Below are 20,926 nucleotides of genomic sequence, written 5' to 3'. Positions count from 1 at the left end.
TTTAAAGCGCATTTGTGTGCTTCTTGTGCTTCTGTTATAGCCACTTCCTGTTTTCTGTTGGTTATCACAGTTGCTAGTGAGATTTTTTTTTCTTCATTTGCTTCCTGTCTTTGTTTTTGATCTCTTTTGCCATCCTCATCAGTTTCCCCTGCCATCATCTTCTTAATTCTTTGTGTGCCCCCAATCGGTTTCCCAGTTTTTACCAATTGCTCATTTTCTTTGCTGGTGTTCCTCATGCCATCTCAATTTTTGGTTGGTTTACTTTGTTGGACCTCTTCACTGCCAGCATCCCGCAGCTAGCCCCTTTTATTCATTTCAGTAAATACCCTTAAACATCAAATCCTCACACCCCACTCTTAGATTGGGCACTTTCCCTAAACTTTCTGACCTTACATCCTCCTTCTGATGCCACATTTGATTTTATTCATACAAATTATTGATGCTGCCATCAGCTGAGTGGACAAAACCCAATTCTATAAGCATGATTACAGCTAAAATTTTGACCTTCTGGTCCTGGATTTGAATCCAGTCTAAGCAGCTTGTATGTTTTCAGTGTGTCTGAGTGGTTTTTTTTTCTTTCCCATGTACTTTGGCTTCCTCCCACAACTTAAAAGCATGCATCGGGCTAGTTTTATTGGTGATTCTTATCAGACTGTAGGCTTGAATAGTTGTCTATGTATTAGTCTATGTAAAATGGGGAAAAGTTGTCTCGGTATAAGAAGGAAACAAATCCTAATAGCACTCTGGAAAAAACCACCACACTCACAGGAAATAAGCAATACATTTTTTTCTTTTCATAGCAGACTACTGCACTGGGAGTGCAATTCCGGTCCGCAGTCCATGGCCTAAGAACATGGTCTGAGTTTTCAGCTTGGTCATAGACAGGAAAAGATGGTCACTCAACGAAATAAGCAGTCAATCATATGTTGATCTTGTAGCTTCCTAAAAGAGTTTCCACCCACCTTCCACTTAAAAAAGCTTTGTGTTGGTGGGAGTGAGTTTCTACATCAAGTCCTGGGAATGCCACTTTCAATCTCTTGGTCTTAGTGCTTCCATCAGGTTGGTCACCTACTAATTGTGCAGTAGGCTTTTCCTCCTTTGACTCTCATAATACATAAGTTGCTAGCATCAGTTCCCAGTCCAGTTTTTTCTTAAAAACTCCACATATTCCCTTAAAAATGGATCTTCCTTCCACTAAAAAAGAACCGGCCAGTCCAGGGTAAAACCATTTGCATTAAAGGTGTGCTTTTCCCCATACAACTAATTCAACCAGCTCCTCATGTGATCTCCAGCACCTTTGTTTCCTGCCTCTCCACACCAGAGTTTCCCCCTTTCTGTCCTCATCGAAAAGGGCTCCAAACCCACACTAACAGTATTCAACTTCAAATAGCTGGCAGCTAGACAAGAGGGGAACCTCCCACGTGGATGTGGCTAAAGTCCACACATCAAATAAATAAATAAAAACATGCAAAAGAAGAAGAATAGTCCTAAGCCAATAGCTGGCAGAAGATCCTCATAATGATTCCACTGTGCCACATTCTACAATGTTACAACATTAGCCCTGCAACAGAAGAGTGACCTGTAGATGGTTTAGTGGGGCAGGTTTTTAGGAAAAGGTAGTTCAATCATATTTCAGTCCTGCTTAAATCAGCAATGATTTATTTACTTTATTACTTTAATTTATTACTCTTTCTGCATAAGATGAAAGATGAGATAGATTGATTATATAATCACTGGCTTACTCACTTCTTTAGGTCTGTTCTACATTTTGAAGCTACAAGACACCCACTGAAAACACACATACATACTGATTCAATAGAAGAACAAATTCATATAGACAGTTTAGCATCATTCCTTTATTTATTTATTTATTTTCAGCATTATGTGTATTTATTAAGTAACCAGTTCTTACTGCAAAACTGAAAAAATTAATTGCAGTTCAGCTGCTAGGAAGCCTCTTAGTTCATATTTTAATAAATGTTTTAAGACTGTGTACATTTTCAGAATTCAGATTCATTTGGGTGTAAATAAAACTTTAACTTCTTGGTTTTCCATTAATAATTAAACCATACTGTAAGAAACATGGAGTCAATCAGAAATACAAACCTGAAGAGGGGGAACAGGTCAAACACTGGTTTTAGAGCTGCAAGGAAAAACCAGTCTCTCACTCCATATTACCTTTAGCACTGTTTCATTTGCACTATTTTAAAGGCTTTCTTAGCAATTTGACACTTCACAGAGCTTCAGATGTCTCTCCAAGGTCAGTGAACACTGTCCAATAAAGCCTTGTTTATGTTCTCTGAGAGAGAACGTTATTTTATCTTCTTTCTGTGTACTGCAACCTTTTGATCGACATGGTCTCATTTCACCAGAGAGTGTAACACTGCAAAAAGTCATATTTTGACTCTTTCCCCACTGAGCGTTTTGTGTTTTGTGCATATGTAACATCAGCATCTCCAATAACCAGTCAAATATGCCCTAGCTTTCGCTCTTTCTACAATTACTTTTACGATGAGAGAAATCTTGCTTCAAATGCCCAGCATGCAATTTAAGTATCATGCAACTTATGGGGGCTCAGCTTAACTATAATGCAACCTCCTGTGAATCAGATGATGTTTATTTGCATAATCTGTTTAGTCATCATTAGAATGAATCACATTTTAATTCACACTGGAAGCTATATGTTTGAACATTATGCTGCTTGTCTCCACCCCCTTAAAATAATTTCTCCACATTCTCCACCCACAAAGTCTTGGTTGGCTATCCCTTGTTTCACTGCAATCTGAAAAACGCCAGTTCACAGTGAATCACAGTCGAGCGCTGGCTACTGTCAGGGTCAGTTCGAAGCTGACGTGCTGTCAAATCCTGGACTCTTTTCAGGTTAGTTTTTAAGCTTTTTTTTTTATTGCTTTGATTGCTTTGTTTTTTGCTTTTGTGTTATAAAGTTGATGCATCTCTTCTATGCATGCTCCTTAAACTACTACTACTCTCCTTATAATTTGTAGGTTGCAAGTCTAGATTAAGAGAGATGATGATGCTTGGATTGTTTCTGCTGTCCTTTGGATTTCTCCTGGACAGGGGCACATGTACTGCAAGTAAGAGACTGTTTATTTATTTAGATCACATCTATGCATAAAAGATATGGATGGATAGATGGATGGATGGACATCCATCCATCCAACAATGTTGTTGATGGATGGATGGATGGATGGATGTCCATCCCTCCATCTATCCATCTATCCATCCATCCATTCATCCATCCATCCATCCCTCAACAACAACATTGTTTTTGTTAAGTTTGCTTCTACAGACTGATATGTTACAGTTTGACCCGGTCACTGCATTTGTAATTCAGAGTGGTGGCAGCTTGCTTTCTTTCTTTGCCAAATTTCTCATGTTTCCTCCCCAGTAATTGGTAGAAAATGATCATGGTTGACAGCAAACAAATACATAAACTGTCAGCCTTGCTAAATATCAAAGTGTTGCACTACATCCTGTCCAAGAAAGCTAGCCAGCGGACACAAAAAACGATAATAAATCAAGTCCATGGAGCAAACAATGACCCTGTCTGTAAGAGTGGCCAAAAACTGACAGGGGCTTTAAGAGCTTGTGTTGGTGTCATCTCTTGAAAAGGAGGATCTGATGGTTGTCAGGGTCACCCTGTGGTGACGGATCCCGTAGGCCTTGGCCTGAATTGAGGCTTTTGATGCTCTTTGACTGCCCTCCCATCTCACAGCGCCATAGCATTGTAATTCTTTGGAATAACACACTGCTCTAAATAGATTGTGGACACTTTTCAAGTAGGCGAGCAGAGCCGCCAGATCTCCAGGATACCGGAAACCACTTGAGCTGAAAAGTCAGTAGATGGACCCCAAATTTCACCTCAGGGACGTCTCTGTGTGTTAAAGTCTGAAGATGAAAAGCTGCACAAAGGAGTTTTTGATTCTTCTAAATTTAGTTTGGACTCCAACTATGAAAACATCTGTGATGGTAAAAGCATACAAGGACTTGTTCTTAACTTATTCTTCCCATTGTGTCTTTCTAATCTTTGAGCTTTTATAAACATGTAAAAATGTGAATATCTGTTAGTACAGCTTACAGACATAAAAGAAAGTAAACTCTGTGTCAATTGTATGGTTTTTTATATCAGGGTATTTTCAGGACACACAAAAAATATCTACTGTACTCTATTGCAGGTTTTAAAATGAGGTAAATCCAGCCAAAGTTAGGCAGATGGCCTCACATTTGTCCCTAGAATACTTTGATATAGAGAAGATTTTGTGGTCCACTCAGTGAGTGGGAGGTGCCCAGGGCCTGTGGCTGCAAAACAATCCCTAATCATCAACTTCCACCACCATGTTTCACAGTTGATATGAGGTGTTGACCAAAAACAGTAAATCAGGTGCAGATCTACTGTGTTTGGTTTTGTGCATTATGGCAAAACATCACATGGACAAAGGTTTGGGTACACCCAAGACAGGTTGTTAGCCTGTTGCAAAGGTAACACACAAAGAGAGAGAAACATTTACACAAATACAATATACACATTATTACAACCTGCATAATATTATTTTGGTCCCTTTTTTGCTGCCAAAACAGCCTTTATCTGTCAAGGCATGGACTCCACTAGGCCCCTGAAGGTTTGCTGTGGTATATGGCACCAAGATTTTAGCAACAGAGCCTATAAGTCCTGTAAGTTGTGAGATGGGGCCTCCGTGGATCAGACTTGTTTGTCAAGTGCATCTGCAGGAATTTAAACCACTCTTGGTTTAAATTAACTCATTTTTGTTGTTGTGGCAGGCCACATTATCCTGCTGAAACAGATCACAGCCATCAGGGAGTACTGTTTCCATGAAAGGGTGTACATGATCTGCAACAATACTTAGGTTGGTGATAGGTGTTAAACATCCACATGGATGGTGGAACCCAAGGTTTCCCAGCAGATCATTGCCCAAACCATTACCCTGCTTCCTTCTAGTGATGCACATGCAGCCGGCCAGCTTTGTGATTAAGAGAAAACATGATTTGTCAGACTAGGCCACCTTCTTCCATCACTCTGTGGTTCAGTTCAGATGCTCACATGCCCATTGTTCATGGTTTTGCCAGTGGACAGGGATCAGCAAGGAAACCTTGACTGGTCTGCAGCTATGCAGTCCCGTACCGAACCAAGTGTAATGGACTGTGTATTCTGACACCTTTCTATCAGGAGCAGCATTAACATTTTTCAGCAATTTCAGCGATAGTAGCTCGTCTGTTGTATCAGACCACATGGGTCAACCAATGAGCCTTTGCCACCTATGATGCTGCTGGTTCACCACTGTTTCTTCTTTGGACCACTTTTGACAGATATTGACAACTACAGACCGGGAACACCCCACAAGACCTGCAGTTCTGATGATGCTCTGACTCAGTTGTCTACCATCCAAATTTGCCCCCGTCAGACTAACTCAAATCCTTGTGGCCATTTTTCCTGCTTCTAACACATAAACTTTGAGAACAAAATGTTCAATTGCTCCCTAATATATCTCACCTACCAACAGGTGCCAGCATGCAGTGATAATCAGTGTTATTCCTGATTGGTACACATATTATAGGACATTTTCAAACATAAACAGAGACCTGGGGATGTGTGTGCTAAAAATGTGCAGATTTTTTGAGTAGATTTAAAAAATATTTGACAGTAAATAAAATACATGACACTCCAAATAATGTCCCATAAAAATCAGAAAACAGCTGTCATGTAGGTGTGCTGTGGTTTTTAAAATTCATGAAATCGCTGATCTAAAAGATTTTTCCTTATTTTTGTCTCTCAACAACAGTGCAGTCAGAGCTCAGAATCACAACAATAAAGGTACCTCATCTGGCTTTGCATATCTTTGTGAATACAAAATTAAATGTGAAATAAATCCCACTGACTTTCACATCGATTCTTTCAGCAAGAGCCGTATGTGATGTCCAAAGGTGCTCAGCTGGAAGGCTTTTGCATGGACCTGCTCTCTGAAGTAGCCAAGAAAGTGGGCTTCAAGTACAAAGTGCAGCTGGTGAAAGATGGCGCGTATGGTAGACAGGAAGAGAGCGGGAACTGGAACGGGATGGTTGGAGAGGTGGTGAGAGGGGTGAGCAGCAAAGCACTCTCAAAAGAAGAAGTGACCTGCCACATGAAACATGTGGTGTTTTTGAAAGGGTTCTACAATTAAAAAAAAAATCAACATGACTTTAAACCTAACTATGTTAAGAAGTTCCAATAAAGTATGCACACTATATATCCAAACTAGCCAAATATATTTTTATCCTACAGGAAGCAGACCTCGCTATTGCTCCGCTGACTCTCACTGCAGCTCGGGAGAAAGCTGTGGGAATGACCAAACCATTCATGCAGACGGGAATCAGTATTCTGCTGAGGAAGGACATTTCAGAGGATGCAGGCTTCTTTGATTTCCTTTCCCCTTTCTCAGCACAGACCTGGGTTGGCATACTCATTGCCTATCTGGGGACGGCTGCTTGCATCTTCATAGTTGCCAGGTTGGTCATGAAAGCAAATTCTTTAAAGTGATTATTATGATTAATTTAATAATGATTGATTTAAGTTCTTGAGGGTTTTGAGGTTATATCTGTATTCCTTCGGGCAGTGGGTTACTCTGAGTGCTGTCTCATTAACAATTAACACCTTTGATCCAAATTGCAGACTCAGCCCTTCTGAGTGGAGTCAGCCTCAGAGTGAGAAAAACACGTTCGGTCTCCTCCACAGCCTTTGGTACACAGCTGGAGCTCTGACTCTTCAAGGTTAATGGCAAATGCCAGACACCATCTAATCCAATAAGCATCTGAACAACAAACAAGTGAACATCTCTCCCTTTTGTGGCATTTGCTGAGCCTTTTTTGTGTTTCAGGTGCCGGCCCTCATCCCAAAGCCCTTTCGGGGCGTGTCATCTGCAGCAGTTGGTGGTTATTTAGCGTTGTCCTCTTGGCTTGCTATTTCTCCAACCTCAGCTCCACTAAGACCCCAGAGTCCTCTCACCTGATGGTGAAAGGGTTTGAGGACTTGGCCAATCAGGATGTGATTGAATATGGCTGCCTGGCCGGCTCTTCCACACTTGCTTTCTTTAAGGTGAGTACTGCAGCCCTAAAGTGTCTAGTTCAGCTGGAATTAGAGAGCTTTTCTCTCTAAGCTATTCTTTTTTCTTCATTTAGAATTCAAACAACCCAGTGTACCGCAGAATCTATGAGCACATGGAGCGGACAAAGAGTTTTGTGTCGAGTATGGATGAAGGCATTCGACGTGCAAAAGAGGGCAACTACGCCTTCATTGGAGAGTCTGTTTCTCTGGACTTAGCTGTAGCGCGTTACTGTGAACTAGTCCGGGCGCATGAAGTCGTTGGTATGAGGGGATACAGCATTGCTGCTGCTCTTGGTGAGGTTATTTATTTTTAAACTCTAATTAAACAGTTAAGTTTAGATGAAAGATGGTAAAATCAAATTCAGCACATAACCCAAAACTATCATTTTTTTCCTCAAAGGTTCTCCAATCATAAAGAACCTCAGTGTGGCAATCCTACAGCTAAGTGAGGCAGGGGAGCTGGCTTACTTGCGAAGCAAGTGGTGGGCAAGCAGCTGCATAGCAGACAAGGGCAAGGTGTCAGCTGTGCAGCCGCATAACCTCAAGGGGATATTTCTGGTGCTTTCCCTCGGCCTTGGGCTGGGAACAATTGCGGCTGTCCTGGAGCTGACCTTCAAGAGTCGCAGGCGTGCAGCAGAGCACAAGGTATGTGCAAGGTTGTCGCAACTCACATGTCTCAAGTGAAACAGTGTGTGTGTGTTTATTCTTTAAGATTTTAAATTAATTGATGATTTTTTTGGCTGCAGCAGTTCTTCTGCCATTAGAAGATTGTTTTTTTATTGGTTGCAATTTGAAGCAACATTGTCGTTTATTACATGGATTTTAGAAAATACAGATGACTGGGATGCCTACCCATCCATTCATCTATATTTGCATTAAACTAATAGGTGGAATAAAGTGTTTTTGTTGCACTGGTGTTAATCTTGATTGCATGTCCATCCCACAGAAGACATGTTGCTCTGTACTGACTGAGGAGCTGAGTCTGCGCTTGAGGACCAGCAGTGGGAACAGATCCCAGGAAAATGTAGATAAAGACAAGGAAAAGGCATAGAAGCCTTTGGAAGATTCAACTACTATGAAACGTTTAGATTTTAGAGCTTTTTATGTTTGATTTAATTATTTTTTTCCATTTGGCTTGATAACACTTGATAACTTTGTTCAAAGAATTTACAGAAATATTAACTCAGTAGACTGTAAACCTTATTATGTACCTTATTATTTACATTTGAACTAAAATGTAAAAAAAAGTCCAACTTTTTCAGATATATAAATTACTGATTTTTCAGTACAACTGCTACTCTTTCAATGAAAAATCAAACACTTCAGTATAAAAAAACGTTTTTAATTTCAGTTTACACTTGTAAACTCAACATTTTGCTAACAACGTGTGCACATGTTTACTTTCTAGGTTTACTGCTTGCAACTCTGCATCATGTATTTTGTACACTTGGCAGTGGCATCATGTGACTTCAGCAGTTTCTTTTTAGAAACTACTTCATGCATAAAAACTGGGATGATTGTAAACATTTCAGCAAGATTAGAAAAGAAATAAAAAAAAACATCTAACAGTGTTTAAATGCTTTGCGTCGTCCATCATTCTAGAAAGAAAAGCCACATATCTGACACATATCACTCCACCATCACCATCATTCCTCTTTTTTCTTGTTGTTGATCCTTTTCTTTTTTCAGGAGGACCTTGATCTCTTCCTGTCACAAATCTAAAAAACACAAAAACAGTAAAGAACAAAAAGGCTGATTACATAGAGCCACTTAGCTTTTGTAATCAAACTTCTTTTCATTCTTTTGCAAATGTGACTCACCATCTAGAAAAAGCGGTGATTTACAGCGGATCTCCCTCATCTTCTGGTCAAAGAGGGCCTTCATCTCTCTCTGCAGTGTCCCTTCGTGTTGCTCTGACCCAGCTGATGAGGGCGGGGGCACAAAGTCTAGGCTGTCGGTGCTGCTGTCGCTGCTGCTGCTGGACGTGGTGTCCAATAGGCAGAGACCGTTGGGTATGCGTCTCACAGGGTTGCCGTAGCTGCTGTAGTTTTCAGCTCCGCGCGTCTGACAGTGGAAAGTAGGCTTTCGGTTCAGCATCGGTGTCTGAGCAGAGGTAGTCTGTTTTCGCGGGCAACTGCGTGAGCGGCCCTTTGTCCTTATTGGGATGGATGGCCAGGGGGTCACGGGAGCTTCTAAAGTCCGTCTAACCCTTGCAGGGGATGATGGAGGGACAAGAGGAGAAGGTTTGGCTTCTGGCTGTGGCACGAGTGGAGGCTGAGGGACTGTGTCGGTCTGACTCTGAGCTTCTGGCAGTGGCTCAGGCTCTGTGGCAATGTCATTGCCTGGTTTTGATTCTGGTGGTAATTCCTCAGGTGGTTCAGGCTGCTCTGACTCTATCTGCTGCCCAGCACAGTTGGACTGTTGTAATTCACTGGGGTCATTTTCCAGCTCCTCTTGAATTACTGGATTTTGGCTGTCTGGAGCAGGACTGTCAGGAGAAGAAGTCTGGGAAGAGGTCTCAAGGTCAAAGCTTTCAGCTATCACGCAGGGAGCAACCCCAGTGTGCTGGGAGTCAGTGGAAGACATCCGGCTAAAGATCCCTCTCTTTGTCTCTTGTGGTTCAAGAATTTTAACTCTGTGAGCTCGCCTGACAGGTTCACTCATGGCCCCTTTGTGGATGGCAGCCTTGGCTGCGGGCCCTTGAACCAGATGAGACGTTTCCCCACTCCTGCTGTCCTGAGAGATGGTGTCCAGATCTTTGCGGAAGTACAAAGCGCGTCCATCTTCTGAAGACTGGACAGAAAAATCTAGAGATGGCTGCCTTTGATGGCTCTTCATATGCTTCTGGGCTGCTTTTTGGATGTGTTTCCTAGCTGCTTGCACAGCATTTGCTGGTTTGATCTGTCACACAAAGGAAATCAGAAATCATAAGATAGAGTTGTCAGGTGAAGATGATCTTAGATCTGTAAGTGTATTTTATAATGCCATACCTTTCCTGCCATGTCAATAATAGCGACATGAACAAAGATCGATGATTCTGCCATTTCCTCCAGGTAGACATGGCGGTAACCTGCGAACAAGCACACAAACAAACAACAGGAAAAAAAAAATTATAACAGAGGTTTAGATTTGAAATCCTTTATTTGGCATCTGTACACTTACACTGGGTTTGGATATGTAGGACATCTTGTGGAGAGCTTAGAGTCAGAGACAAATGAATGCCAACATAAAACAGAATGCGCACGGAGTCAAGACCAGAGTTATCTTAATTTTGTTTATGAATTAGTTTTTGTTTTATTCTGTTTTCACTTTTTGCTTTCAGTTTAGTTTCGTTTAAAATAGTCTCAGGGTTTGTTTGCTCACTTCAGTTTAGTTTTCACTGGTTTCAATCTTAGTTTTAGTCTTTATTAATTATTGTTATATTGTGGAGAGCATAAGTCAGAGGAAATTTATATTATAGGAAAATCAGCACAGGTATTACAATAAAAGCACAGAACATTTTGAAAGCAATTGAAGTATTTTAGACATCCAGTCTCAATAAATACATCAAAGTCTCATGAGACAAGTTTTCATAATATTTCCACCAAATTAAAAAATGCTCCAACTCAAGATATTTGCTCTATTTTTATTTTATTTTACTCTAGTTAGATTTTCAAGTCCACAAAATTACTTCAGAATTTTTTTTTTGGAAAGGACAATATGTCAGGTAATTTCAAGTATAAAAACAGTATTTCCTGTATTGTACTTAGGAAAGAACCTGCTGTGGAAGCGTGTGAGATCAGACCGTCCGCTCTGCTGCCTCTGATGGTTTATGCTGATTGTTTTGGTCTGAGGGGGGTGTGATCTGGACTGGATAATGACAATGTGTTGTGCTCTTTTCTTGCAGCGTTGTGTGTATATATATATTCCACTGATGGAAACTCAGTCCTTATATTCTTTCACTTTTTTAACACGTAAGGACTCAAAACAAATCTGCAACACTGGCAAGGACAAATAATCAAATTCATAAAGTTTTGCTCAATCGCTTTAGCACGTTTCTCATATTTTTGATGTTCTGAAGGTGCATTTCCCAAATGCCTCATAGTTAAAACAAAACACTAATGATACTCTGCAGAAAGTGGGAAGTTGCCCTAAATCTTTCATTTATTTGTAAAAATGAAGTTTTTGCAACACTGAAAAATGAATAACCTTTCAAAAGACAACAAGGCTTAGATTTTAATTTTAACAGAATAAAGGAGCATGCTTTCAGAAGTATAACTTCTGGAACCAAGCAAACAAGTGTACAGGTACTCCACCTGGCATCATGCTGGTAAAAGCTACAGTCCTCTGTCCAATGAAGTCTCTTCCAATAGGATCGTGATCCCACACCTGGAATCGCACCAGGGCGATTTGAGGCATTTGAATGTTGAAGACGAGGGTTTCCTCCCACATTGGGTTGAAACCTGAAAGAAAGGAATGTCACCAAGACTGAGAAACACAAAGTCAGCTTGGCTTGGAGTGATTTAAACTGCAACGTGGAGCTTCACACGTACCGTTATCATGCACTACTCTAGTCTGCTGCTTGGAGCAGTCAACAGGTAGGCCGATGATCTCGACTTCAACAAAGGGATCAATTATCTAAAAAAAGTCCAAGAAAAACTTGACTTTAGTGTTAAAAATGTATTTTTGTTGAACTCTTTGACTTTATATCTACTGTATTTTGACCTGACCTCTCCTCTGTCCCCAAACATGGAGTCTTTGGGTTTAGGAAGTTGCTGTCCACTAATGATCTTCAGCACTAACTGAGTTTTTCTGTGTCCTGGCAGGGGCTCCTCCAACACTGGGTTAAAGGCACCTTATGAAAAGCAATAGTATTTATTAGGTGCTGATCCAGGATTCATTGCTCTTCACTTTGTAATCTGCAGAAATCTACTAAGTGTGAGTGAACACCACGTACCTTTACACATGCACTTGGGCTTCAGAATATATCCACAGTTTCCATTGCTCGAGAACTTGGCTTGGTTCAGTTCAAGCATGCGACCTTCTGTTTGATAATTCATAGCAACTAAGATGAAACAGCAACGTGACAACAAGTTAACAAAAAACAGTATCACATAACGCTAGTATTGAGTTTTAGTGACACTTTTGTTACCCATATGGCATCCTGAGTTCCAGTATGATTGTGGGTTGAAGTTGCTTGAGTCCACTCTGTAGTTGGACGGATAGACTCTTAGAAGCTGGCGCTGGTTGAAACGCACCAGCTCACCTGGTTTAAGCTGTAAGATCTGGTTCATTACTGTCTCATCCAGGGACGATACCTGCCAACTGCTCATGAATGCTGCCAAAAAGAAAATTAAAATGTATGAGACACTCACTCTGAAAAGTTTCTATGAGTTGGGATGTGCTTAGTGAAAACAAAAATGCAGGCAAAGGTTTCTAGTTGGATTTACCTTGTGTTTCTATGTCATGCACACGGACAGATTTTGTGTATTTGACCAGATCAGAGAGAGCTCGGGAGAGCCTCATTGTTTTCCTTTTTCTGCGGAGACAGAGGGAATCATATAAGTGTAATCCCAGATATGATAAAGTTTAGATTGTCAGCTGTTTTTGACCTTTAGTAACAGGTCTTACTTAGGATGGTAAACAATTTGTGTCCTCTCCCTGCTGCTGCTGTAGTCTGATTCACCATCAGACATGGCCTTGTTTTTCACTCCTATTCTCTTTTTTCTCTAAAAGAAAAAAAAAATCGAATATTTTAAGTCAAAGTCACCCAAAAGAAAAGCTGTCAGATATTGTTTTTATATCAGCTGACCTTTCTTTTGAAGCTTCTCATGATTGATCTCCCAAATCGTCTCTTCTTCTTAGGCTGATTAGTAGAGTTAACGCTATTCCCATCCTGAAAAGTTCAAATTGCAATCTTACTATATTTACCTTCTTTCTTACTTACTTTGTTTCTTTCTTTCTGTTTAAATGTTTCATTTGCCTGTGGGTTATCATCATCATCATCGTCCTCTTCTTCCTCATTTCCAGTGTCTTCATCAGACACATCACCCTCCTCCACATCAGGATCAAGGTTTGCTGGCAGCTTCTTCCCCTAAAAACAGAAAATTAACAATCGCTTTGTGTGTGTGTGTGTGTGTGTGTGTGTAATAATATACATATAATCATTTATTTTGTAAACTGCCAAGGATCTGCCAAGGACAATGATAGAGAAAGCACAAAGCTGCACTCTTTCTACTTGCTGTGTGCAGTTTGTAACCTACACAAGTACTGTGTGGGTTACACATCACTGCATGAGGGATAGTGATTGCAACAGACTGGACAGGGTTTACATTTACACCTTCGTGTTGTGTTGACAGACTTTGTTACAGAAAAGAAAAAAGACAGTTTTCAGCATTGTGTCTCACAAAGGGAAATGAACACACCTCAACATCTGCAGAGTCACATTCCTGAGATGTAATGTGAATGAGAGTCTGTGGCCTCACAGGCACTAAAAGTTACATCATTGTAAATTGTTTTTGAGCTAAACGTGAACAGTATTGCTTAATTTCAAATTTCACCAGCCACTTCATTAGGTACACCTTGCTGGCCCTGGGTTTAACCCTCCTTTTTCCTTCATAGCTGCCTTAACTCTTAACTCCATGGTGCTAGAAACATTCCTCTGAGATTTTGGTCCTTATTCTGATGCTCAAGCCCAAAATTTGACAAGAAAATATACCCAGACTATAGCAACACCACACCAGACTGAACTGTTGACACAAGACGGTGAGGTAATGAGGATTGTCCACGTTTGGCAAACCCATGTGAACTTTAGTTTCAGTTTCCTGTTCTCATCTAAAGGGAGTGGCACCTGGTGTGGTCTTCTGTTGCTGTAGCCCATCTGCTTTAAGGTTCAACACGTTGCACGATCAGAGATGCTCATCTGCATTCCTTGGTTGTGATGATTAAATATTTGGTTTAAAGTTAACTTCCTATCAGCTCAGTGAGGTATTTTGTCAGCTGGTTCATCCACTTTGCATGTAATAACTGCAATGAGATGATACTTGGAAGTGTCTACCTACTGTAGTCAGGTGACGTCTGAATAGCATAGAGGTGTGTGTTCGTGTGTGTGTGCGCATGTGTGTGTGTGCATGTGTGTGTGTGTGTGTGTGTGCTTGTGTGTGCTTGTGATTGTGTGTGTGGGTAAAAACAACTGTACCTTGACCAAAACCTTTCCTTTCAGGATCTCAGGGGATGGCAGCTTTTTGCATTCATGCACGCTGACATTGCTCAGATCCAGTTTGTCCTGCAGCACCTCTCTCAGATATTTAGCCATCTTTTTCTGCTGAGGCACAGTGCAGTGGTTCTCTATGGACAGGATCACGGGATACCTGGCAGTGAGGTGACAATAACTGAACGACTGCGCAGGTGCACCAGCTCGACAAAATTGAAATGAGCACCAGGAATAAAAAAAAATCTTACTGTGATTTTGTGAAGGCATATTTGTCAATTGTTTCAATTACATCTTTGAAGAGAATTTTGGATGTCAAGGTATAACCATGATGGACAATGGGCTCTCCATCTGGTCCATCCCAGCAGTCCACTAAGAGAGGGGGAAAGAGCTGACAACCATTTGTAATCTTATAAAAAATCACACACTGAAATAACAGCTCAGGTTCTTGTTGTGTCGGCTCTTACCCTCGACACAGCGACAGCCTGCCTGCAGAACGTAGGCATACATTTCCACTCTAGACTGAGAGAGCAGCTGGTCTCCTGTCAGGTAGGTGTTGTGAGACGTGGCAATGAAGTAGTTGGTTAGAGGCTGCGTCATGTCCTGGTTTACCTGATTGTGCTCGGGGTTGAAGATATCGCCTGCAGGACTCCGCATGTAGTTGGTGAAACCTAAAGGAAGAGAGTTGTTGAAGCAGCTATTTTATTTACAGACTGAAAATTAAATCTGGTTTGACTGACATGTGATAATAACGACGTTTCACCGGCCACAGGCACTTTGAGCAAGGCCTACATACCATCAATACCCAGTACCATACGCTGGAGGTTCTCAGGACACGGCTCAAACTTGGCCACTATGTCCACTAGATGCTCTCTGTTTAGGCCTCGCATCTACAAATAGAACACAATGAACTGTTTTTATCTTATTGGATCCAAAAGTTAAAAGCTTTTTGAAAACTGCTATTAGCAATAATTTAATGCAATCTTTTAAAGCACTTTATTGCTTGTTATATCTCAATTTCATGACTTCACGTTTGTCTCTTGCACTGCAGTGATTGGTTAAAATACATTTTAGCTTCTTCTTAGACACCATCACTGATGTTAATCTGATACACTTTAAATGCATTTCAAAGAGAGGTAAAAATGGGGATAAATAGTATCAAACAGATGATTGTGATTGGTTTGACTTTTGACTACCTTCTGTTCATTTTCCAGAAAGCGTGCAAGGTCATGGAGATCCAGGACTTCTTTCTGATTGCTGTAGGAGATCAGAATCAGGTAGAGGTCTCTGCGTGTGGAAATCATCTTGTAGAATGAACAAAATTCATCAAAGCCGAGAGAGCCCTGGTTCTCGTCCGTGTCTGCTTCCTGCAGATAGTGGCGAAAACATTTTATGATGTCTGTCTCTCTCTCAGTACCTTCTGAATGATATATCTGTCAGCATCAAAACAGAGCTCATTCACAGGTGGGGGAGGGGAGGACGGGCAGTGAGCTACTGCAACTAAAGCAATATTGCGATACAACAAAGGCCATCTGTGACAACCATATGGGCTTCCGGTGATAGCCTTTTCCACCGTTCCAACAAAAACACTGAATGCACATATTTGTCTGCTGGCTCCATCTGTAGCATTTTATGCTTCTCTGTATATAATCATGGGATGATGGGAAGCATGGGAAGATCACAGGGAGAGTCTGCTTAAGGATTTTACATATTTTTTTATTCGTTAATACACTTTCCACTCTGGTTTCTTTAGGCTGCCCCAGAGTGCAGGATTTGTGTCCTGTCATATTTTCTGGGTTTGAAACATTTTACTAGATTTACTAGCTGTTATATTTTTTCTTGCTCTATTTATTTATTTTAGCCATTTTAGTTGCACGGTTTGGCTCTGCAAGTATTGGTATACTTGTTTTGTGCAGGTTTAAATACTGACACGGTCCTCTGAGGAGGAATCGTGCTCTCTGGTGATGTTTTTGCTTTGTCACTACCACGAAAGGTGTGGTGTTAAATGTCTCGACAGTGACTGTGAGTTTTTCTCAGAATGTGGGACTTGCCTTCTTACTGGAAACAGACAATGACATTACCAGAAGAGAGACGTACACACCTATGTAGTCTCTCACTTTATTTATTAAACAAAATTAGTCCATATCATTAAAAAAGTAGTGACCCTGAGTTTATGAATATGGAAGCTATTGTGCTAACTTTGCACGTGTAAAAATTCAACTTGGATCTCTTTTTATTTTAAGTGAGTTAAAAAAAATAGTTTGGCGCAGTAGGAGGACTTCTTCTGGTTCTGAAGGGCATCATGTCAGAAACACTTTAAGCTACTGAACCTACTGAATAATTTGCCATGAAAATTTGTTCTGATATATACATTTCCCTTCCCTTAGGATCAGTTATTATCAATGAGAATACAAGCATGCCAACAAGACTGGAAAAACAAAGGCAGCGACTATGACAGTGGCAGCAATGCTCGTGCTCAATAAAGATGAGGCCTGTTACTACATATCATTGACAAATAAACTCAGGTAAAGCTATCATTCAAGTAACCAACATGTTGTAGTTTAAAATTCTATGAAACATGTCTGCACTCAAAAAATATTTACGCCCTAAATGTGGACTTTTGTTATGTAAGTTTGTTATACAAGTACAGTGTAAAACGCTAAATTTTATCACGTCTAGGCAAATAAATTTGACTTGATTGGTATACATTCAGTTTTCACCGGGCATTTTTTCCTTAATGATTCATTGTTTGAATAAGTTAACCTTTGACCTTATATGTTTCAGGTCAAAGAATCACTTTTTGAGTGTAGGGGAGCAGAGGGCAAGTGTCAATTAGAGGTTACAGTCATGTTAAGTCTGTCACGTTTAAGTCTTACCTGAAACATCTCCCTGACTTTCTGCTTGGGTAAATTCACATTGAGCTTGTGGAGCAGCTGGTGAACTTCTCCGATGCTCAGGGTGCCATCTCCATTTTTATCTGCCTCAGAGAAAGTCTGCTGTAACCACGTTCAACTGCAGTTAAGGCTGAACCATACGCTAAACAATCAGTTTACCAAATATAAAGTGATGTATTTGTGCCTATAAACCATGTTGAACAGTTGTGTGGGCGGATAAAGGATATTGATCACGGGTGCGCTGCCTCCGAGCCAAACTATCTTCATCACTGATACCAGCCATGAGGTATTTCAGCCCAGTGATCCAAGTGCGGGTCTCCTCTGCGTTGGTGGAGACCAGGTCCAGGGACTTCACACGGTCCCCGTAGTAAATACTGAAGCAGCAGTTTGGGTCGAAACGGTTGTCTGCGTAACGCCTGAAGACCTCTGACTTTTTCCCCTCACACACCTCATGAATGGAATCAATAGTTACTGAAAAACAAAACAAAATCAGAGAGGTCATTCATGTCTCTGCAGCATTGAAAATAAATAAATTATAAACAATAATATGCAGTATTGTGCAAAAACCTCCATTTCATTATAAATCTTGCCAGGAAAATGATTTATTGAACCATGTGCAAACATACATGGAAATACGTTATGCCTACAGGATTGGGACACCAGTAAATGTCCCAACGCCCAACAATACAACAGTTTATCAGATGTAAAACATGTCAGCTTTTTAAAGAGCAGAAATCCAACTCTTCTGGTAAATTTGCCATCAACCAAAAGAAACTTTGCTGAACTAACAGGAGTTATAACTGATGGTCCAAACCAAATATTCATCAAAACAGCTTTTTGTGGCTTTTCCTCAGCTGAAGGGCCACGCCTAAAATGTGGTTTCTTTAAGACATCATAATCAGTAAATACAAATATGAACTTTGAGCTGAATTCAATTCTCATGCAATACAAATAGTCCCGAGTGATCGTCCACACCAAAAGGTGGTCACTCACTTTTGGCCTTGTCATGTTTTCTGGAGGGTCGCCATCGGATGCAGGACTTGTGCTCGTCCAGGTAAAAGAATCGCACCAGTCCTTTCTTCTTCCCCTTCATTTTGGTTAACTGAGTGCCAGTTTGCATGGTGCACATACACCTCTCCACTACAGGACAACACAAGAAACAAATTTATCAAAGGTTTCTTTAGGCTTCTTTAGTCAAGATTGTCAGAAATCCACTGCGATTAATTTATGGACAACACCACAGGGTGCCCAAAGATATCAAATGTTCAGTTTAATATAAAATCTTGATATGTTGGGATCGTGCATGCTGAGGTTATGAGTAAAAATATCATGTTGGTGCCTTACTTACACCACCACCAAGTCAAAAGAGCCTTACTGTTGTCATTGACTGAGAATGTTTGTAACTTATGAAATCCTACACCACATTATTTTGTGTTGGGAAGTATCATGAGAGCTCAAAGGGATGATTAGAGGTTTACTATCAAGCATTACTTCGTGAGATTACAGGCTGAGTTACACCATGAAAATACACAAACTACTTATTGTCTGACCTGTGCCTACAGTCAGATGCGTCACAGTGCTCTACAGTGTCTCTTCTGACTTTCCTTCAGTGACTTTCCATGAAATCTTTAATGGTGTGTGCGCCCACAGTAAGTATACTGGGAAAGCGTTTAACAGAACCACTTTTTTCTCCTAACAATGAAGCCATTATCAGGTCACCGGTTTATGTGTTGTGTGCGAGTAACCTTTGTTTGTAATCTGAAGCTCAGGTGCATGTGACGCAACCTGGCAAACCATTCAGGCTAATCCTAAAGGATTGTCTACTGTCCATATGCCCATTATCTGCTTCACTGCTTCCCTAATTTGTTATACGTGCGAGCGCCTTGTTTTGAAGGCCATTCGCGACAACACGTCACGGCAAATGTTTTAAATTTACAACACCCGGAATAAAAATGTCCAGTAAAACTTTTCCCTCTTCCCTCTCAGTGTGGTGCAGACAGCAAGCACCTCTGCTAAACAGGCTGCTGAGCTTCTGTGATTATTTAAGTATTATTTAGTGATCAGTTGACTTAATATTACCTATCTGACCCAGTCTCCATTTAGGCTGTGCAACCACACTTCCACCAATCCAGAAGAATTCCTCTGCGAGTCGAGAAACAGATGCTTTCTGCCAAAGTTTTGGGGAGCTCATAATAGATGGAGTGGGGGAATTCAGTCGGCTGGAGCCAGGGTTTGCCTGATGAGTGGAGGCTTTAGCCAGAGACGGTGAAAACACTCCTGATGACAGAGATCCCAAGGACTGAAAGGTTGTCTTCTTAGGAGGCAGAGAGGACAGTGGTGGAGTTCCACTGTGTCCGGGAGACCGTGGTGCCATCGCAGAGCTGATGTTCATCCCTGAGTTGTACATTTGGGTCAGGCTCTCCTGGCCCATCCACACCACGAGAACCCACCTTCTTCCTCCCCACTCTGCTGGACTCTTCAGACAGGTTTTTTTGTAACGCGGGTCAGCATATCCTCATCTTGTAGTTAAAGCATTCCTACATGGGAGCAAGGACCGACATTCCCACCCTGGAAGCTCATTCCTTGACATTGTTTGTCCAGGTTTCCAGTGTAGTGACCATCAAGTGTTCTTCTATGAATGTTTTCATGCAGAGAGGGCTCTCAGATTGGAAGAAGTGTGCACCTTGTCTGTGTCAGTAAATCTTCCTGAAGCTGTAATCCCGGAGTGAGGCTTCAGCCTTGCTTTCATAGAGGGATTTTCCAGTAAGCCTCTGAAGGAAGACAGTGGGACACGGTGGCTGCACATTTTATTTTAACCATACCTATGAGAGTCAAAGTTATTACAGAATATGGACATTAAAGTAGATTTCATAACCATGTTTATGACACACAGTATTAGGCTTTACCACTAGAGCCATTAAGGTTTTAAGAAGCTTGAAGTATCGTCATACTGTGTGCAGTGATTTCCCCCTAGAGGCAAAAGTCTGACATAGAGCAGACGCTTCTCGAATGGCAGGTGAAGCTGTCAAACCAGTATGTGAAATTTTTCACAATATTTTTACTTGTACACAAGAGAAAGGGTCTAGCTATCTGCAAATGCTTCAGAAGCTTAATACAAATTCTACAATTGGTTTACAGTTATTGGTTGTGTCTTTGTGCTTCTTAAAAAATAAATCAAAGTACAAATAAACATGTAGGAGCCTCCTCAGATAAACATTCCTGGAGGCAACAATTCTGCCTTGGAAGAAGAAGAGATGTAAGGATGTGTGTAGGTGTAGAATGCAGAGGGTGGATGTGGTGCACATTGTGGTTCTGGCTTTGCTGCATTGCAAGGGAGAGAATCAGGCGTCCTTTTGGACACCAGTTCTTACTGGTGTCCAAAAGGACAGAAGCAACAGGCTGTTCAGTGTTGCAGCACTGTTTTCTTACCACAGTTCATGTTCTTGTTATTGATGGTCTCCATGGTAATGTTCTGTGCAGTGTAAAAGTATTGTGAGATCATTGCAGGACAAATAAAATAGTTTATTTGCACTTGTCATAAGATGTTAATAGAATAATTGAACATGAAACCACACAATAGCAGTTAGTCAGCCACAGAAAGACAGTCTGGAACAGCAGGCTTTCATTCTGAGAAAATGGCTAAATATTTTGACCACTCATGCTTACACAATGTCAAAGGAACCTGGCAATAACTCATTCAGTGACATTAGAAAAAGCTCATGCATC

At 41.0% G+C, this 20,926-nt stretch overlaps 2 protein-coding genes across 2 annotated transcripts; one reads left to right on the top strand and one right to left on the bottom strand.

The window, feature by feature from the left end:
* Positions 1–2,752: 2,752 nt before the first annotated feature.
* On the top strand, positions 2,753–8,342 carry si:dkey-183j2.10 (probable glutamate receptor). Its single transcript, XM_040001033.1, has 10 exons — positions 2,753–2,880; positions 3,006–3,095; positions 5,820–5,851; positions 5,937–6,116; positions 6,299–6,522; positions 6,686–6,783; positions 6,891–7,108; positions 7,192–7,411; positions 7,518–7,762; positions 8,064–8,342. Exons 2-10 carry the CDS (start codon positions 3,029–3,031, stop codon positions 8,166–8,168), a joined length of 1,389 nt encoding a protein of 462 aa, XP_039856967.1. The 5' UTR covers positions 2,753–2,880; positions 3,006–3,028; the 3' UTR covers positions 8,169–8,342.
* A 376-nt stretch (positions 8,343–8,718) lies between these two features.
* Positions 8,719–19,997, bottom strand: plch2b (phospholipase C, eta 2b). Its single transcript, XM_040001047.1, is given in 20 exon segments — positions 8,719–8,835; positions 8,938–10,018; positions 10,108–10,187; positions 11,413–11,559; positions 11,650–11,734; positions 11,827–11,951; positions 12,054–12,161; positions 12,249–12,434; positions 12,547–12,635; positions 12,728–12,825; positions 12,909–13,190; positions 14,295–14,466; positions 14,558–14,678; positions 14,774–14,977; positions 15,103–15,196; positions 15,503–15,673; positions 17,183–17,312; positions 17,428–17,671; positions 18,194–18,340; positions 19,280–19,997. Coding segments are annotated over 20 exon segments (3,924 nt in total). The 5' UTR covers positions 19,632–19,997; the 3' UTR covers positions 8,719–8,827.
* Between the last annotated feature and the right edge of the window lie 929 nt (positions 19,998–20,926).

This window comes from Simochromis diagramma, unplaced genomic scaffold (assembly GCF_900408965.1).
Source record: "Simochromis diagramma unplaced genomic scaffold, fSimDia1.1 OVJJ01000320.1, whole genome shotgun sequence".
Lineage (NCBI taxonomy): Eukaryota > Metazoa > Chordata > Actinopteri > Cichliformes > Cichlidae > Simochromis > Simochromis diagramma.
The sequence above is the reverse complement of the archived record's forward strand: the minus strand, read 5'-3'. Positions and strand labels throughout refer to the sequence as shown.

Excerpts from the sequence above, each read along its gene's own strand:
- si:dkey-183j2.10 (XM_040001033.1), top strand. The coding sequence starts at position 3,029 with ATGATGATGCTTGGATTGTTTCTGCTGTCCTTTGGATTTCTCCTGGAC. Across the intron at positions 3,096-5,819 it reads CAGGGGCACATGTACTGCAA|TGCAGTCAGAGCTCAGAATC; the intron begins GTAAGAGACTGT and ends TCTCAACAACAG. Across the intron at positions 6,784-6,890 it reads TGGAGCTCTGACTCTTCAAG|GTGCCGGCCCTCATCCCAAA; the intron begins GTTAATGGCAAA and ends TTTGTGTTTCAG.